The sequence below is a fragment of the Brassica rapa genome, chromosome A08 (assembly GCF_000309985.2).
Source record: "Brassica rapa cultivar Chiifu-401-42 chromosome A08, CAAS_Brap_v3.01, whole genome shotgun sequence".
Lineage (NCBI taxonomy): Eukaryota > Viridiplantae > Streptophyta > Magnoliopsida > Brassicales > Brassicaceae > Brassica > Brassica rapa.
The window spans coordinates 15,849,396-15,868,664 of NC_024802.2; the positions used below are offsets into that span (position 1 = coordinate 15,849,396).

A 19,269-nucleotide genomic window follows, 5' to 3' on the forward strand; every position below is an offset into this window, starting at 1 on the left:
AATAGTCTTTGTTTTGTAGTCAGAGTAGTTGTAAATTTTCAAAGCACGAGCTAACAAACAGGACCATTCAAGAATCAAGAATAAGAACACACATACACTAATTGCATTAATTTAAATTGTCATTGCACTTATGAAGGTTTTGAGTATTGAGACTCTTGACTACATATTGATTTGGATCAATAAATATTTGGTAGATAAATTTCATCTTTGTACCACAAGAAGTCATGATACCAAAAACAAAATAATCAAACCAAGATGGCTTAGGATATGTAAGACTTGTGACTAAATATTTTTCTAGATACCAAAACACTTCATGGAGGTCCTAACTTACTAATATGTTCGATGTTCTGTTAAATGAGCCAGAATTTTAATTGGAAGACGAAGTAGTGACAAGAGATTCTTGATTCTTCTTGGCTCTGGAAGCTCTCTATCTATCTTTTTTTTTGAAGTTTTTTCTTCTCTGAATCTTTTGGTTTCTATCTGCATCTACATTGATGGTATCTTCACTATGTTCCTCATCTCTGTCTCCAGTTTCTTCTGTTTTTTAGCTACCGCCATTGCTGCTTCATTGTTCTTTTTCTGCTGCTTCTTCCTAAGCAACACAAAACATAGCAATGCTTGTTTCAGTGAGTGAGTGAGCCACATTACTTGTGAAAAAAGATCAGACTTCAGTGGGCCTCCACATATCCATTCAGAAGGCAACAAGCTCAAGAGTAGCGTCCATACGGCCAAAGAGAGCAACGGCAACTCCTTCAGTATACTTGAATCCTTATCCGATGACTCAACCTAGACAGCTGTATATGAGGAGCGTATCTTTTTTTTTTTGCTAAATTTATGAGGAGCGTATCTTATTCTAGATTGTTCTACGTCAGTCTATATAAACACTCACGTAATTCGTTTTGTATCACCAAGAATAAGAGTATCCTTTTACAAAAGTTCTTCTTCTTTGCTTGACTTACACAGTGAATTCACGTATTAGACTGATGAAGAGAGACAAGACGAGGGTACACATAATGATATCAATAGTTGGTCCATTTTTACCATATATTTTAATTAGAAGAGTCAACGTATGCATGTATATAATAAAAGAAAAGGACAAAGCTTGGCGAGCAAGATAAGAGGTCACTTCCAAGAAATGTGTCTAAGAATATTTAACGCTGAATTTGTCTTATAAATACATATTCTTTTTATGAACAAAAAAAGAAAGAAAAAGAAAATACATATCGTTCACAGAGTAATACATGAAACTAAACCTATAAATATCATCCATCGTGTTATACCTTTTTAGATAAGAAAAAGGCTACACCCGACAATAAAATACGTATCCCGTTTAAGATAATGAAAAGTAAAAAGTGTTTTTAATAGGATAGGGATTTGTTTTACTAAAAGGAAAAGGAAATCGTATTTTGAAACTAGCTAGTATAAATATAGGTCTAAGAAAGTAAAAATCATTCATTCACATAATTAATATATTTGTCTCAACGATTCCACCCACAAACGTTTCTCTTTAAACTCCAATCATGTCTCTCTTCACGTCTTTCTTAAGTTGCTTTGTTCCAAAATCCAGCTCAAAAATTAGTTCAATCGATGGTAGTATCCCGAAGGGCTTGTCGTTGGAGAAGCCAAAAAGCAAATCTGAATCTCTTAGAGCTCCAATCATTGTATCTTATTTCCCCGTGGGTTCAATGCTTTCGCGTTTGTAAGAAGTGTGGGAAGGTCATTGGCATATTTGTTGTGAGACTTTTTTTTTGTTCCTTTTGTTTGTTTGGTTATTGTAATGGACCACCTACCTAGGTTTGATAACATCATATTTAGGTCTGGCAACAAAATTATATGCTTTGTATTCAATCCAAATAAAAATTAATAACGTTTACATATTTTGTATAAAATAATAGTGATTCCTTTAATTTAATCAATCTTAGGAGGATCAAGAGTGTGAATCCAGAGATATGTTTTCTAGAGGGGACATTAGAATGGACCTGGGCATGAATAGTGCTTAAGATATACAGTAGTGCTATGTTATTAGGAATGAGTTCACCAGACACCAATTATTTATACGTTAATGCTAATAGTGAACCCGTAATATCATTAATTCCACAAAAAGTAATGTTAATTGTTCTGTGTGGGAATCATGTATGCTGGGCAATTACTTAGTTTTTTATACGATTTAATGTAAACATATTCATCTATAAAATATAAGAATAGAAAATTAGAAAAAAAAATGTAAATATTTATAGATGGGCAGTGATTTTTTTTCCAAAAGAACATCTGATTCAAAAACAACAAGATAACTTTGAATTTACGAGATAAACAAAAAAAATATTATTTTAATCCTGAAAACATATAAAAATAATAAAATGATTGCAGTCTTCATCTTTTTCGCCATAAAAAATCAAATACTCACCATAAGTTGAGAAAAATGTGTAAGGAACCTCTTGTAACATACACCTACAATGAAACCTAAAAGAAAAACAAATCAATTTGACACAGACGATCAAGTTGGAAACTAAAACGATGACAAATACAAAGCCATACAACAGCCGAGACCAAAGACACAACGACAACTAAGACAACAATATCTTACTCTGACACTTTATCAAAAGATCCTTACAGTTTGATCAAAATACTCTTACCCATGCTATAAAGCTCATTTAGATATCAATTTCTTATTAAATTATCATGAAAACTGATTACAACTCTAAACATAAAAAAACATATTTATATGAAAATCAAATAACCTATAACCTATTAATTTTTTTAAAGATAATTCCAACTAATTAAAATAAATAATTAAACAAATAATAAATTAAATAAACATAATATTTGAAATATATCTAAATATATTCTCTGCATCACTTAGACACTGAGACGCCATTTGCCATACGATCATACCCGTACGGTTTTTTACTCTGACCTTACTAAGCAGTTTATAATTCAGTGAAGAGTGGAATATATTGATCCTCTTTCTCTTTTCTTCAGATTCAATTCATCGTCATATAGATTTCTTATCCTTTGGAGCTTGGGTAACAAACATCAAGTTAAGATCATTATCTATGCCTTTTACACATCCGACATGCCAATCTTCCATTGTATTGTCTTACTATCATCAAAGATCACATCATCATTTTTATCTGATTTTTTTTTCAGTTTCTTAAACAGCTTTGCATTGAAATGCACATACACTAAGTTATTTAACTGATCTTTCTATTCACTCATATATGAATAACCATGTCCTCTCAACGACATAAAATCATAGTAAGATACTGTAAAACTGTGGTTATGGAAGTAGTCGTTTTAACTGTAAATACACATATTACAAACGGTCAATTTCTTATTTGGAAAATAAATAACCATCTGATTCTAATAGTTTCCTTAAGTTTCATGTTCTTTTGGTATGATCTTAAGTTTCATGTTACCCTTATATTAAAATCTTTTATCGTTTTTGTTCTTGCCACTAATATAAAATTTCAGATATAAAAATACATCTTTTTTTCTTGTTTCTGCCTTTACCTTTCTCTTCCTCTGTTTCCTTACATTTTCGTGAGTTGTGTCTATACAAACAATCAGATAAGTTGCTGTGAGTTGTGCGTTTGCAGGAGATGAGCATCTTTGTTCATCTCTTAGTCAGACAGAGTCGTTGTAGATTTTCAAAGCACGAGCTAATTACAAACAGGACCATTCAAGAAGAAGAACACACCTATACAGTATGCACTAACTAATTTCAGGTGAAAATGTCATTTAAATCATCAACTTTTAAATTTAGTTGAAAAATGCATGAACTTTCTCGTAGACACTTTAAAGACTCAACTTATTTTTACTAGCGGTTTTAACCTCAAACATATTTTGACTAGCGGTTTTAACCTCAAACATATTTTAACTAAACCATTTTTAAGACACCATTAAAATGGTTAACAGTGTTAATTTCTGTTTCTAATCTTTGTCAAATCCATACGATGTCATTTTGAAATTAAAAACAAAAACATGTTTCTCAAAGGGTTCAAACCCATAACCAAAGCCTCAATCGAAGTAAAGCCAAACCACTAGACTACTTATAACTTTATTAACTAGTGTAGCTACTAATAATAATAATTATTACCTCACCAACATCTGATTCTTCTCCATAAAAAGGAAAAATTGTCATGTCACTATTGAAGGTATTGAGTCTTGAGACTCTTAACCACAGATTGATTTGAATTATTTAATATTTGGTATAGAAATATGATCTTTGTACAGCAAGAAGTACAAGAAGTCATGATACAAAAAAAAAAAAAAAATCAAACCAAGTTGGCTTAGGATCTGTTAGACTTGTGAGTCGTGAGTCGTGACTAACATTTCTAGATACCAAAAGGTCCAAAACACTTCAGGGAACTCCTAACTTACTAATGTATTCGATGTTCTGTTAAAAGAAAAGAGACAGACTTTTTAATTGGAAGACGAAAGTGGCAAGAGGTTATTGATTCTTCTTGGCTCTGGAAGCTGTCTTTTTGAAGTTGTTTTGGCTTGTTTCAATAAAAACGTAACCGAATAGCGATATGAAGAAGATGGCCCCTAATTTTAATCTTAAAACTCTGGAAAATAAGGCTACAAAACATCATGATAATGGTCTGAATAGTTGGTCCATTTTTGCCATATATTTTAACTATTAAGAGTCAAACTTATGCATGAATTGTCAAAGATTAAAATAAAAAAGGGCAAAGCTTGGCGAGCAAGATAAGAGGTCACTTCCAAGAAATTTGTCCAAGAATATTCAACCCTGATTTTGTCTTTATAAATACATATCATGAAACTAAATCTAAACATCATAAAAAAAACTCTAAACATGTCTCCCTTGGCGTCTTTCTTTGGTTGCTTCGTTCCAAAATCCAGCGCAAAGATTAGCTCAACCAATGATAGTAACTCGAAAGTCTTGTCCTTGGAGAAACCAAAATCTCCGAGAGCTCCAGTCATCGTGTCTTATTTTCCCGCAGGTTCGAATCTTTCGCGTTTGTAAGAGAAGATATAAGATCAAGTGTGGGACGGGTGTTGACTTTTTTGTTTTATGTTGACATATAATGTAAAGACTTTATGTGTTGGTTTGATTATATGTAAATTGTACTGGACCATCTAGGTTTAAAGAAAAGGTACTGGAACCTTTTTAATTCTGTAGCGTAACAATAAAAATATGTTTCTTAAATAAGTTTTACAGTTCGGTTATATAATATTTTATACATTATCTCACCATGTGCAAATCAGTATGTAATTAGGAATGAGTTCATCAATTAGTAGTATTTTTAATGCAAAGGGTGAAAGAATAATATTTAAAAATTAATTAGGCAGAAAATAATATTGATGCAAGATTAAATAATTGGCTCCTCCAATTATCATGCAGCCACGAAGAAAGTAAAATCAGATTATTAACACAATTACAAGAATTAATCTGGACACTGTTGAATATACGGACGGTGAAGATTAATCGAGCGCAACAGAAAAGAGTAGTATTCTTTTGTGTGTTACATAAAGCTATAGAGTCAATGTTGTTCACCTTATTTTCCTTTGGAGATGACGACGCAGCCACCGATGCTACGATTCCATCGTGACAAACCGCATTATCTTTCTTGTAAACTCGGTTCCATTTCCTAATCTCTGTAGCAAAATGTTTGGTTATCATCAATGTAATATTTCAGTGAAATACTGTAAATATCCAGTTATGGAAAGTAGCATTTTAACTGTTATACATACTACGAATCAAATCCTCCAACGATCAACTTCTAATTTAGGAAACTAAATAACCATTTGATTCAGATAGTTTCCTTAAGTTTCATATTACCGTTTTATTTAAAATATCTTTATCGTTTTTGTTCTTGGCACTAATATTAAAACTTCAGTACTTCCTCTGTTTCCTTCATTCACACAGAGACAAAAGAGAGTGAAGAGGAGACGAAAACTCTGACAAAAGAGATGATGGAGTTGGATAATCAGCAGCAACCCAACCCAATGAAGGTGATGACCGACGAGCAGCTTGAAACTCTGAGGAAACAGATTGCTATCTACGCCACCATTTGTGAACGTCTCGTTGAGATGCACAAAACCCTCACTTCTCAACAAGATCTTGCAGCAGGTTCTCTTCCTTATTCTTGGCGTAGTTACCGGTTTAAATCTGAAATTCAAGAACCGGTTTAGCTTAGGTTCTTGTGGAACTCTGGAACCGGTTTAGCTTAGGTTTTTGAGTTTCTGCTTGACCTTTGTACTTCAACAACTCTCTTTTCATTTGTCTCTTTGGTGCTAGCACAGGAGGGAGGATGGGAGGTCTATATACAGACACAAGTATTTGTCAAAAGATGACAGCTAGGCAGAGGTGGACTCCGACGCCAATGCAGCTTCAGATTCTGGAGCGTTTATTCGATCAAGACACAGGAACACCGAGCAAGCAAAAGATCAAAGACCTAACCGAAGAGCTTAGCCAACACGGTCAGATTGCTGAACAAAACATCTGCAATTGGTTCCAGAACCGGCGTGCTCGTTCCAAGAGGAAGCAGCATTGTGGTGTTGGTTCTTCTAACAACAAAAATGGTGAGGGTGAGGTAGAGACTGAAACTGAGACATTGAATGAGAAGAGAAAGAGACCAGAAAGTCTTCTTGTTCAAACTGATGGAAACAACAATAACAATGACATTGGGACAGCAACTGCTACTAGTCCTAGGCCTGAAGATCTTTGCTTCCAGAGCCCTGAGATGAGCTCTGATCTTCACTTGCTAGGAGTCCAATCAAACACAAGTAAGTTTTTTAAAAAAAAGACATCATATGAATGGTCAAGAAAGCTTGTGAGTTGTGTCTGTTGAACAATCAACGAAGTTGTTGTGATTTGTGTGTTTGCAGGGGATGAGCATCTTGTTGAAAGCTACAACCTTTATGATCATGTTGAAGATTATGACATGTCAGGCTGATTAATGGTCAAGAAAACTTCTATTTATCAGAGATTAAAAGGAAACAGATTTCATAGTCAGCCTTAAGCAGTTTTAGACTTTATTTTATTTTATATTTTCTGGGGCTTTTAATAGTCCTTTTTTCATGGAATGTTGAATGGTCTCTTAGAGCTTTTATGCATGCTTTGATATTATTAATTATAATACTATTAACAATAACAATAAGAAAAACTGATTCAGTTTTAGTTTAGTTGAAAACATGCAAACCTAGCAAAACTTTGTAATACCCCTTCTCAATTTCTTCATCACTCACATTGTGTAAGAGCAAAGTCTCTATAACCAAATCCTCCTGATCAATTTCAGACCCTCTCTTCCTTTTCTTCCTACTATGTTCAAGCTCCAAACACAACTCACTTCCACTAACTTTGTCACAAGGATGTTGTATCGCATCAATTCTCAACTTAGCCGCCTTAATCTTTTCTCTACGTCTCTGAACCAAACCACAACCCTTTATGTAAGAAGGAGGCAAATCATCATCAAGCCCTACATCTTTCTCCAACACTTCCTTGAGTGTAAGTCTTTGGCTCATCTTAGATCTCCCCTTCCACCAATCTTCACTAGAAACCATCTCAAAACCCAATCTTCTATCTTCGCCATCATCATCATCATATATTTGAGTATCTTTCACCCTTTGATCTGCAAGATTCTCATCTGTGATTCTACATTACGTGCATTTTCCTGTGTACTTACTACATTCATCCATGGATGTTCCAACTTCCAAGCAATGTTGAGCAGTAGGTCGTTTCTAACTCTGCAAACTCTTTGCTTCTGGAAGCTTGTCCTTATCAACCAGTAACCAATCCATTGGCCAATACTTCAACCTCTTGATCCTCTTTAAGTCCCCATGTCTGTCAAAATAGTATTTTGACCTATCGCTCCTCCAATAGCAATCTGCTCAGAATCTGGTAGGTTAGCTAAAGGAACGAACTTTATATTACTTTGCTTACTCTAGCTATCTAAGTTCTAATACCACACATTTCACAAGTTCTTCCAACGATCAAAATAGGCTTTAGAGCTCATTGAAACAAGCAAACCGAATCTTGGTTTCCACTTTCATCTACAGATACAATCTCTACGTTATTCCTAATGATGACTGCAAAGCTTTGAGGTTTGAACTTTGGAGCTCAATGAAACAGTAGCAATAAGATGGTGAAAGCTTTTAAATTTGGGCTATTACTTGGGCTCACTAATGGAAAAAGAAAACCCATACTCCATCTATTCTATAATAACGGCATGGCAGTTGCATCGATCGTTATGTGACGCCATGTATTTATATTGACACTAACGTTTCACGACTCAAAAGTCAGCACAAGTTTGCGCGCCGACAATGACATGAAGCTTGCGTTACGAACATGGGCACATATAGTACACGTAACAAGCATGAGGTCATGACTTTGACTCGTTTATGGCTTTGCATGTTCAACTCTTTGAAGTCTTTTTCTTTTCTTTTCAACTCAACTCTTTGAAGTCTCAAACTGCGTTTTATGGGCATTTATGTTTTGTCAGCCATTGGTACTTCAACAGAGTCCAAAAGGACCATTCACCCGATTCCTCTTATCATTTTTTTTATATTTGATATATGCATTGAGTTATATCTTGGTTTAGCTGTAACTGCATGGACTTTTATCATTTTATATGTAAGATCAATCTACTCGTGTTGTATTGATCCTTGTCCATACACAAAAGGATACATGTTTACTTATAGAAACACGTACTTTAAACAAAACAAAGGACAACATCTTTAGCATTTCTACATGTGTAAAACAAACAACAAATAATGATAAATTTCTTCTAGTTAAAAGTTCATTAATGTTTCTAAGAATGTATAGATTTTGAAATTAAAAAATATGAATAAGCAAATTAATGAAGAAAATGTTTACAAAAGATTTTCAGTATGGTGTAAAAAATATCGTCAAGCAAAATTTTTATAGGACGCTTAGGTGGTGTAGCCAGACATTAATTCTCAAAAAATACTGGTGAAATTGTCGATTATAAAATTAATAATATATATTTATTTTTTTGAACACCTAATAATATTTTTTATAGTTTGTAATATCATCATTATCCAGCTTTAAAAAAAATAGGCATTATCAGAAAATATGGATCAATTCATTGATGCTCATATCTTCAATATAATTGACATTTTTCCATTATTTCTTGTTTTCCCTTTTAAAATGTTATAGTTAATGCTTCCAGCCTCCTCCATTATTGTTTGTTTTCTTTTTGTTCCTGTGTGTGAGTGTATGCTTATTTTAATCATTGGTTTATTAACTCGGTTTGCTTTTTTTTCAGTTTTAGTGGTTCAATAAAAGACGTTAAGACTCACATCACACGTATTCACACACCAAGGGTTATTCCATTGCAAGTGTACAATTCATTTGAAACTTGTTATTAGTCTCGTAAGTTCCAATCCATCTTGGTCAAACACGTATTCATATCTTTTGGTATTCTTCTCGATGCCAAAGAGAAGAAGTGAATTGAAAATAGAGAATAAGTGAATAAAGAGTCTAGTCGAAGTAGGTTTAGGTAAAAAAGTAACTTATACCTTTTCATGATGAGTTCGTCAAACTAGACCTATAAAGAGTGCCCACACCTATCTTTTCTCTGCTTGGTTTCTTAATAGTATACGGCAAATCGCAATTTGATTCTTATTTATAATTATGGGGATGATTTGGTACACGATTACGATATTTCCAAATCTATTAATATCTAAAATGAATTTTATTTGATAGTAATTGTTAATTGGAACCACCGTATTTATGTTGACACATGTTCCTAACTTTCTAAGATCTCATGTTACTTACATAGGATGTTTTAGATATTTTTGGTCATCATGTAACTTTTATTAGAGATTCTAATAACTATTTATCATTTTGTAAAAATAGTGTACTTTCTGATAACCATGAATTAGTTTTGTTTTTTTATCCAACAATACAGTCAATAAAAACCTCCAGATGAAAAAACACACCTAAATATTCAAAGTTAAAATAATATACTACAATTACCTTATACAAATTAAAAAAGATTTTAAAACATCCAAGCTGGATAAATCAATCTTTTACTCTTAGTAAAGATGCAAATATGTTCAGCTTTATGGATACTTCAGTCTCCTTTTTCAATTCTTTTGTAGAAGTTGTAAAACTACTTTTTCCTTTTCATACAACTTTTCTATCGATATGACATGGATTTAACAATTATCTATTTATACTATTTAATTATCTGCAAATTAGGCATATATGTATATAAGTATAGATGTGTATGTGTGCGTCTATTATTACTAATTGGATCAGATTCTTTCTTCCTCTCTAAACAACAACAGATTCTTTCTTCCTCTTTATCTTCACCACTTTCACGTTTCATCTTTCTCTCCAAACACTCCAACTCAAACAACATGACACGCTCCTCTAGATTCCTTGGAACTGAGTCGGCGCCGCCACCGCCGGAAGAAATACTAGCCGCCGAAACCGACATGATTGTGATACTCTCAGCTCTTCTCTGCGCTCTCATATGCGTAGCCGGCTTAGCCGCCGTAGCTCGATGCGCCTGGATCCGCCGTCTGGCCGGCGTTAACTCCTCCGCCGTAGGAGAATCTCCGCCGCCGAACAAAGGTCTCAAGAAAAAAGCGCTTCAGTCCCTCCCTAAGTCAACCTTCACCGCCGCAGACTCGCCGAGCTCCTCCTCCGGAGAGGGAGAATCAACCTCCGAGTGCGCCATATGCTTAATGGAGTTTTCAGACGGAGAAGAGATCAGGATATTACCCTTATGCAGACACGCCTTCCACGTGGCGTGCATAGATAAGTGGTTGACTTCTCGGTCGTCGTGTCCTTCTTGTCGTAGAATTTTGGTTCCGGTGAAGTGTGATCGGTGTGGCCACCACGATTCCACGGCGGAGACTCATGGCAAAGATCAGCCTCCTCGTCATCAACATCCTTCACAGTTCAGTTCCGCCAATATTCCTTCTTTTCTTCCTTAAAACGTTCTTTTTTACTTTCTCTATTTTACAAATTTGTGAAAAATTATCGGCAATAATTAAGAAAAGTATAAGTATTAATTAACTAGGGGTCTTTTAGTTACTTCGATTTTTATCCTCTGTAAGACTGTAACACTGTTCTGAATCTGAATCAGTCCGATGCGTGTTTACAAGTACGACATGTTAATTTCTTTCCCAGAAACTCACAATTTGCATAAGATTAGTTTAAAAATATACTCCATGATTTAATTGATTTAGACAACATGAGCACTGACAAAAGAGTTGGTCATGTGAATCCGTGTGAGCACAGAACCCAAAAAAGAATAAAGACTCAAAAGATTATTTGGAACTGGACAGTATGTACTATTTCCTTAATTTCCGTGTAATGTTTTGCAAAGTATCTAGCAAGTGATTGGTCGTTTATCTTTTTCCGACAAATGGCTTAAACTACAAATTAATTTTTGTTAACAAAGTTATTTCCTTTATGAAAAAGTAAGGGCACAAGTATTATTTTGTTTGATGGTTAGCAAAACTGTAAGTCCAATCTAGTGTGAGCAAAATTTAGTGTGTAGACAGTATACTTACTGACTGTAATATTTGGGGTGTGATTGGTACTTACTACTTATAGCTGCACCTAGAGTAACAAAAAGTAAAAGAAATGAGAGTAAAAAGTTGTAAAGTAAGAAAAGGGAAACCAGCTCAACAATTTTCCTCTACGGTTCTACCCAAACTGTAAGGAGCAAAATAAATGATTTTATCTTTGAATGTACAGTAATTAGAGTAAAATAAGTAAAATGCTTTTTTACTTTAATGATACAGTTTTAGTGGAAATGAAAGCAATCATATTTTCAACTGAATAATTCTCGCTAAAAGTACCAAACATTAATCACACTCTTAAATAGTCACGAAGAATATGCAAATTAAAAAAAAAGTGGTAAATGTAAAAATCTTCAACATTTTAGTCAAAAGTCAAAGAAAGATGTATGGTCTCCTCTCCTTTGCCCCCAAATAAGGATGACTCACTATGGGTCAATTCAGACGAGCAGAGAAATTTACAAGTTGGTTTTCTTTCAGTGACCATAAATATACGAAGTTACAGACTTATGGTATTTGATTCTATAACGTGAAAGAAGTATAGAAAAATTATACAAATTGATTAGATAACATGTCACAAATGTATTTTGTTATTTATTTTCAAAGTGAAATAAACTTCATCATACAATCCCACAGAATTGTTCATACCTAACAATGTTTTCTCAAAATATCTAACAAAATATCTCCAAAATATCTCCAAAATATCAACATAAAACATAAATTAGGAAGTTGACAAAAAACATAAATTAGTTGCAATTAATTTGTTAGGTTCTTTCAGCATTATAGCAGTTCAAGCTTTTCCTTTTATGGATTGACGAACTTATTATTGACGGGTTTATAGAAATTTTTTGGTATCGCAAGATTGCAAGTTGATGAGGATAAATTAATGCAACAAGCATTTATTGATTTAACAAAATTTCTCAAATATCTGAAAATACTCCATATGGAACAAACATAAAGTTGACGGTACACACATGACACAACGTCCCATTCACCATCATAGTAATTCGACGATACTTATAGATTCGTGAGATAGTTATATTCGCAGTTTTTTTTTAAATGGTGACTTCTGTGGGCAATATCTAAGTTAAAACATACAGACTAATTAGTTTGTATTTGTGGATTATAAGTTCCACGTCCCTTCATTCATTTTTGTATTTTTATCTTGTACTTGTGTTTAGCCTAGATGCAGACGATAAATATGTGGGAATAAAACTAAAGTGATAAATGGGAAAAGGTGGAGAAAGAGGAAGAATATTTGAAACGAAACGATAAACGTACCACCCAACTTATAGACACTAGAAACGCATGACAAGCTCCAATGTTATCCAACCTTTCAGTTTCACTTAATGGAATCTTATGCCTTATCTCTTTTCTTTCATTTTCTCCAAACTATAACACTTTTCATCATTCAACTTCGCTTTTTAATGTTCTTTTTCTTCTACAAATAGCTCAATGTTATCCGACTTTTTTCTGTATTTTCTTGTCTAAGACAGAACTTATTTTCAACTTTCTTTGATAAATATTCTCAAAGAAATATTTTATAGTTTAAAGTACTAAAAAGTATTTGAGAACTTGCGTAAAATATCTTAAGTTAGTTACCAGTTTTTAAAATATGCTTAATTAAAAAGACCTTAACATTTGGATTTAGGTTTTAGCGATTATTTTTTAATGTTTAGTATTTAAGGGGTGGGTTTGAGAAACTTTTATAAATTTTTTATAAATTATTCTTAACCTTTTTATAAATGATCTAGGAAAATTAATTTAATATTTTTATCACAAATTTAAAGTATGTATAAAAATAATTATCATTTAATGGTAAATTTGAAAAGTGATATCAAATTGAGAGTAAAATTAAAACACCCCCCACCCCCCTCTCTCCAAAAAAAAACAAAAAAAATATTTCTAAGTTTGATTTTTCACTTTCTTTGATGGTCATTTAGTTTTTAGCGTATAATGTGTCTAGCGTAAAGTGGAGGTTTGCTTTCACGAATATTTTCTTCTTAGATGAAGATGATTTCACGAATATATACATCCAATCAACTAATAAACTAAGAAGAATAAAATAAAGTTCAGATAAAGGGGATGGTCCGAGGTTTAAAGTACATTGGAAAATAAATTATATATAATGTACTTCCTCCTAACTATCTTTTGTTATAGTCAATAAAGTGATATATAGTTCAAAGATTTACTTCATCTCTCAAATGCCTTAATTTTTCCTAGCCTTTTTCCTACTTATTTTCAGTGTTCACATTATACATGTCCCTTTTAATTTACTATTCCATCTTAACTTTTTACCAGCCTCATCATGGCAAATCTCTTGTAATGTATTGGAGAATACACACAAGCTTCATTAAAGAAAGCACATTAAATTTAGATCTTTTAAGCTGAACAAATTAGACACTCTAACCTCGACGTACGCAGTAGGACTGCTTTTACTGAGAGATTATAATATCACGTTTGGCATGTTGTCGGAAGCTTGCATCCTAAACAAGAGGTTTCAGAGACTTTATTTTAACGTCACCGAGTGGAGTTAATTTCATTTCAGAGACTTGTGAACATTTAGAGTTTTCTGGTATAGTTAGTTAAGTCTTACAGTTAAGCTATGTGTACATTAACCATCTCTAGAAACACATCTTTATATTTATCTACTAATAATAGCAATCCCAATTAATTCCAAAGGTTGTGAGTCCACTTATGTTGAAAGGTTGTGTCTTTTGAAAAATAAGTGTAAAGGGTTGTGTCTTTTCTAAAAGTTCTATGTTGGAAGGTTGTGTCTTTTCCAATTAATTCTAAAGGTTGTGAGTCCACTTATGTTGAAAGGTTGTGTCTTTTGAAAAATAAGTGTAAATAGTTGTGTCTTTTCTAAAAGTTCTATGTTGGAAGGTTGTGTCTTTTCTAATTAATTTTTTAAGGTTGTGAATCCACTTATGTTGAAAGGTTGTGTCTTTTGAAAAAATAGTGTAAAGGGTTGTGTCTTTTCTAAGTTCTATGTTGTAAGGTTGTGTCTTTTCTAATTAATTCCTAAGGTTGTGAATTTCAATTATGTTGAAAGGTTGTGTCTTTTGAAAAATATGTGTAGAGGGTTGTGTCTTTTCTAAAAGTTATATGTTGTAAGGTTGTGTCCTTCTAAAAATAGTCTAAAAGTTGTGACTATTCACTAGTATCTTTTAAAAAGGGAGAAGTTGTGAGTATTAGAAGAATGTGACTACTCATATTGAAGGGTTGTGACTATTCAAATAAGCTTTAAAAAATCTATAAATAGTCTCTCCCATTCATTTTTCAAATCAAATTTTCACTAATCTACTAATAATAAAATGGTGAAAAAAATAATGTCAAAGTTGCAACTTTTCATCTAAACAAGGTGTCTTTTCATCTCAAAGTGGGATTACTTTAAAAATATTGGTTTTATTTAAGTAATATGTTAGTTTATATAATAAGTATTGGTATTTTATAATAACTCTCTCAAAAATTAAAAAAAATATTATAAATGACACGGGTCATATTAACGTAAATCAACATATATTTATTACAATATTAAATTTTCTGAATATTCATTTTCAATAAATAAAACAGGTAGATAAATATACAAAATAACAATTACCAACATATAAATTATAATTGTTTAAAATTATAAACTAATAATTTTAATATTATGTTTTAAATAGGAAAAGAAATTATATATCATGCAAAAAAAAATTGCATTTTGTTCAAAAAGTGGTTGAAGATAACTATCATGTGAAAAAATATATGAAAAAACTTAAAAAGGATGAAGACACAATTGTATACAAGCAATCCCAATTAATTCCAAAGGTTGTGACTCCACTTATGTTAAAATGTTGTGTCTTTTAAAAAAGAAGTGTAAAGGGTTGTGTCTTTTCTAAAAGTTCTATGTTGGAAGGTTGTGTCTTTTCCAATTAATTCTAAAGGTTGTGAGTCCACTTATGTTGAAAGGTTGTGTCTTTTGAAAAAGAAGTGTAAAGGGTTGTGTCTTTTCTAAAAGTTCTATGTTGGAAGGTTGTGTCTTTTCCAATTATTTTTTAAGGTTGTGAATCCACTTATGTTGAAAGGTTGTGTCTTTTGAAAAAGTAGTGTAAAGGGTTGTGTCTTTTCTAAAAGTTCTATGTTGTAAGGTTGTGTCTTTTCTAATTAATTCCTAAGGTTGTGAATTTCAATTATGTTGAAAGGTTGTGTCTTTTGAAAAATATGTGTAGAGGGTTGTGTCTTTTCTAAAAGTTATATGTTGTAAGGTTGTGTCCTTCTAAAAATAGTCTAAAAGTTGTGACTATTCACTAGTATCTTTTAAAAAGTGAGAAGTTGTGAGTATTAGAAGAATGTGACTACTCATATTGAAGGGTTGTGACTATTCAAATAAGCTTAAAAAAATTTATAAATAGTCTCTCCCATGCATTTTTCAAATCAAATTTTCACTAATCTACTAATAATAAAATGGTGAAAAAAATAATGTCAAAGTTGCAACTTTTCATCTAAACAAGGTGTCTTTTCATCTCAAAGTGGGATTACTTTAAAAAATATTGGTTTTATTTAAGTAATGTGTTAGTTTATATAATAAGTATTGGTATTTTATAATAACTCTCCCAAAAATTAAAAAAAATATTATAAATGACACGGGTCATATTAACGTAAATCAACATATATTTATTACAATATTAAATTTTCTGAATATTCATTTTCAATAAATGAAGCAGGTAGATAAATATACAAAATAACAATTACCAACATATAAATTATAATTGTTTAAAATTATAAACTAATAATTTTAATATTATGTTTTAAATAGGAAAAAAAATTATATATCATGCAAAAAAAATTGCATTTTGTTCAAAAAGTGGTTGAAGATAACTATCATGTGAAAAAATGTATGAAAAAACTTAAAAAGGATGAAGACACAATTGTATACAATATGTGTTTTGATAAAAAATTAAAGGGAACATAAAGGTTTATAAAATATATATATATATATATATTTGAATACTTTGTAAATCATATTTTAATCATCAAAACTAAATTTAATTATTTATATGATTTAATTTTTTTATCAGGCATATAAAATTATAAATTATAGATTATAATATATTCTTTATAAAATGAGTTCCCGTGCGATATCGCACGGGCTCTTTGCCTAGTTATTATAAGACGAACAATAATATTTTAATTAGTTTAAACAAATCATTTACTGAATTTGTGAATGTAAAGTCATCATCTGCGACTCATATCTTAAGGAATTTATTCGTAGCTAGTTTACCATTAGAGCTACAGCTTTGAAGAATATCCGTACTCAACTCAAACTGCAGTATTAAGAAGTAAGCAAATCAATGTCTGTGAACTATTATGCTAAAGAGTAAAGATCAAATATCGTTCTTGTCCATGTCTAGCAGAATGATGGATCAATAGTTAGCTCTATGACCAAGGCTTGATGTGAGTATTTTTTAGTCACTCTTGCCTTGCTGAGATTCAATCTCCTGTAAGTAATGCTCCGCATCCAAAGCTGCCATGCATCCTACACAACCAATCAAATAACTTGTGATGAAAATTAATTTTCTACATATAGCTAAACAAAGAGAGAATGTAACTTTTTGTTTTTGAACAAAGAATGTAATTAAAATTCTTTACTAACTACTAAGCAATGCAACACAACACACTCAGATAAGACTAACTCCAAACACAAAACCTTAGCTTGCATCAATTTTTAATTGAACTAGATGATATAAAAATATTAAGTTCAAGAACACAAGTTTATTCCTTGCAATGGAAGCCACAAGGTTACAGAGACACAAATTCAATACCTAAGCATTTTAAAACAGTTACCAGGAGGTTCTAAACCAAAACATGTAATTTCATAGATACGAGCCCACAGCATATAATATTAGTTTCGTCTCAAACAACATTTTGATCCATTTCTAAGAGCTAACGACATTTGTTACAACCGTTCTTATAGAAACACAACTCTAACATTACAAAACAATGGAAAAGTAGAGAACTAACCCGTTCCCGCAGCTGTTACCGCCTGCCTGTACTTCTTGTCCTGGACATCCCCGGCGGCAAAAACTCCGACAACGCTAGTCTGTGTAGAACCAAGCTTCGTCACCACATAACCATCTGAATCAAGCTTAACCGTACCATCAAGAAACTTCGTTGCTGGCTCATGACCAATAGCAAAGAACAATCCAGAAACCTTCAAATCCAAAACCTCTCCAGTAACCACATTCTTCACCTTCACTCCTCCAAGAACCCCTCCCTCCCCTTCCCCATAAGCCTCCACAACCGTCGAGTTCCAAATCACGTTGATCTTAGGATTAGCCAGAGCTCTCTGCTGCATAATCTTAGAGGCTCTAAAAGCGTCTCTCCTATGGATTATATACACCTTGGAACCATACTTGGTAAGGAAGTTCGCCTCTTCCATCGCCGAGTCGCCTCCGCCGATAACCGCAAGAGGTTTGTCACGGAATATAGGAGCAGCTCCGTCGCAGACAGCACAAGCCGAGATTCCACGGTTCCAGAAACCTCCCGATCCTTCACCAGAGCCAGGGAAGCTAAGTCGCTTAGCCACAGCTCCCGTAGCAAGAATCACAGCGTCTGCGAGAACGGCTCTAGACTCTGTGAACAGCTTAAACGGCTTCGACGTGAAGTCGACTTTAGTCACCGTCTCCGTGAAAATAGTCGTACCGAACCTCTCCGACTGCTTCCGGAACTTGTCCGTGAGCTCTGCACCGAGAATACCTTCAAAAAATTAAGAACAATTAGCTATTTTTTTACATTTTATTAAAAAAATATGAATTATGTTTACAAATTAACACTAATTGAAAAAACATATATAAAAATAAAATCAAATATGTTTAATTCATACAATATTTATTCCATGCATTTCAATATAAGTGGCGCTTAATTTTTGTTTGTTACAAAATAATTGATGGTTTCAAAAAAAAAAAAAATTGATGGTTTCACTATTTTAGAAAACAATTAATATCATTTGATAAACACTGTATTTTTAATTGGTTGAACTTGTTTTATTTAATGAGATTTTGTGAGCAATAATCAATTTAGTAAAAAAATATATAAACTTTTTAATAGAAATTTGGAGATATGTATGTGAATTTTTTCTAAAATTTTGAAAATTATAGGTCAATATTTTACTGTCTATAATCAGGACCGGTCATATGCTCAGGATATACCTTGTGGAAAGCCAGGGAAGTTCTCGACGTCGGTGGTGGTTGTTAGTTGACCACCGGGAGCTATGTCGTTAGCCATCCATCCTTCGAAGAGAAGAGGCTTAAGTTCAGCTCTAGCTGCGTAAATAGCCGCCGTGTGAGCCGCCGGACCACTACCGACGATGCAGAGCTTTGTGTTATGAGTTTCAAGTCTACTCATGACGGTGGAGGAGAGAGACGGTGGTTGCGGCTGAGAGAGAGTACTGGATCCAAGACGTGCAATGGTTCTTGCTCTGCTTAACAAAGACTTTATTAAAAACCGCGAACGATGCATGCAGTTCATTGCGAACGTATACGTATCAGAGAACAAGAGACAAGACTTTCGGATGTATTTTTTAATAAACTATTATAGTATTTGATTTTGAAGCTTGTGTATAAATAAATATGAAAAGGTTCCGACATAAGGAATTTCAGACAACAGTACACAAAAGAATAGAATCACTTTGGTATGAAGTAGTTTGGTCTTAATAAACCAAAATTATTCTTGAAATTTTAACGCAAAAACAAAACAAAT

The 19,269-nt window shown here is 32.8% G+C and overlaps 4 protein-coding genes across 5 annotated transcripts; 3 read left to right on the forward strand and 1 right to left on the reverse strand.

Annotated features, from left to right (window-relative positions):
- The first annotated feature begins 1,422 nt into the window (after nt 1-1,422).
- On the forward strand, nt 1,423-5,200 carry LOC103834950. The gene has a single exon (XM_033277273.1). The coding sequence runs from the start codon at nt 1,521-1,523 to the stop codon at nt 1,701-1,703; it is 183 nt and encodes a 60-aa protein (XP_033133164.1). The 5' UTR covers nt 1,423-1,520; the 3' UTR covers nt 1,704-5,200.
- Nucleotides 5,201-5,467: 267 nt separating this feature from the next.
- LOC103835536 (WUSCHEL-related homeobox 13) lies at nt 5,468-11,105 on the forward strand. Of its 2 annotated transcripts, none has more exons than XM_009111719.3 (3): nt 5,468-6,097; nt 6,271-6,753; nt 6,856-11,105. In XM_009111719.3, exons 1-3 carry the CDS (start codon nt 5,938-5,940, stop codon nt 6,921-6,923), a joined length of 711 nt encoding a protein of 236 aa, XP_009109967.1. In that variant the 5' UTR covers nt 5,468-5,937; the 3' UTR covers nt 6,924-11,105. The 2 variants fall into 2 exon arrangements, with proteins under 2 accessions (XP_009109967.1, XP_033133111.1); XM_033277220.1 differs by having other exon boundaries at nt 6,274-6,753.
- Nucleotides 10,073-11,121, forward strand: LOC103834951 (probable E3 ubiquitin-protein ligase ATL45). The gene has a single exon (XM_009111041.3). The coding sequence runs from the start codon at nt 10,144-10,146 to the stop codon at nt 10,933-10,935; it is 792 nt and encodes a 263-aa protein (XP_009109289.2). The 5' UTR covers nt 10,073-10,143; the 3' UTR covers nt 10,936-11,121.
- Nucleotides 11,122-16,480: 5,359 nt separating this feature from the next.
- Nucleotides 16,481-19,088, reverse strand: LOC103834952 (thioredoxin reductase 1, mitochondrial). Its single transcript, XM_009111042.3, has 3 exons — nt 18,720-19,088; nt 17,533-18,267; nt 16,481-17,047 (listed from the first exon to the last, which is right to left on the reverse strand). The coding sequence occupies exons 1-3, from the start codon at nt 19,036-19,038 to the stop codon at nt 16,977-16,979; spliced, it is 1,125 nt and encodes a 374-aa protein (XP_009109290.1). The 5' UTR covers nt 19,039-19,088; the 3' UTR covers nt 16,481-16,976.
- Between the last annotated feature and the right edge of the window lie 181 nt (nt 19,089-19,269).

Bases quoted from the DNA above. Each gene is read 5' to 3' on its own strand.
- LOC103834951 (XM_009111041.3), top strand. From the start codon at position 10,144: ATGGATTTAACAATTATCTATTTATACTATTTAATTATCTGCAAATTA.
- LOC103834952 (XM_009111042.3), bottom strand. From the start codon at position 19,038: ATGAACTGCATGCATCGTTCGCGGTTTTTAATAAAGTCTTTGTTAAGC. The intron at 18,268-18,719 runs GTATATCCTGAG...AATTTTTTGAAG, and splicing joins CTTCCCTGGCTTTCCACAAG to GTATTCTCGGTGCAGAGCTC. The intron at 17,048-17,532 runs GTTAGTTCTCTA...TTGGTTGTGTAG, and splicing joins GGTAACAGCTGCGGGAACGG to GATGCATGGCAGCTTTGGAT.
- LOC103835536 (XM_009111719.3), top strand. From the start codon at position 5,938: ATGATGGAGTTGGATAATCAGCAGCAACCCAACCCAATGAAGGTGATG. The intron at 6,098-6,270 runs GTTCTCTTCCTT...GTGCTAGCACAG, and splicing joins TCAACAAGATCTTGCAGCAG to GAGGGAGGATGGGAGGTCTA. The intron at 6,754-6,855 runs GTAAGTTTTTTA...GTGTGTTTGCAG, and splicing joins AGGAGTCCAATCAAACACAA to GGGATGAGCATCTTGTTGAA.
- LOC103834950 (XM_033277273.1), top strand. From the start codon at position 1,521: ATGTCTCTCTTCACGTCTTTCTTAAGTTGCTTTGTTCCAAAATCCAGC.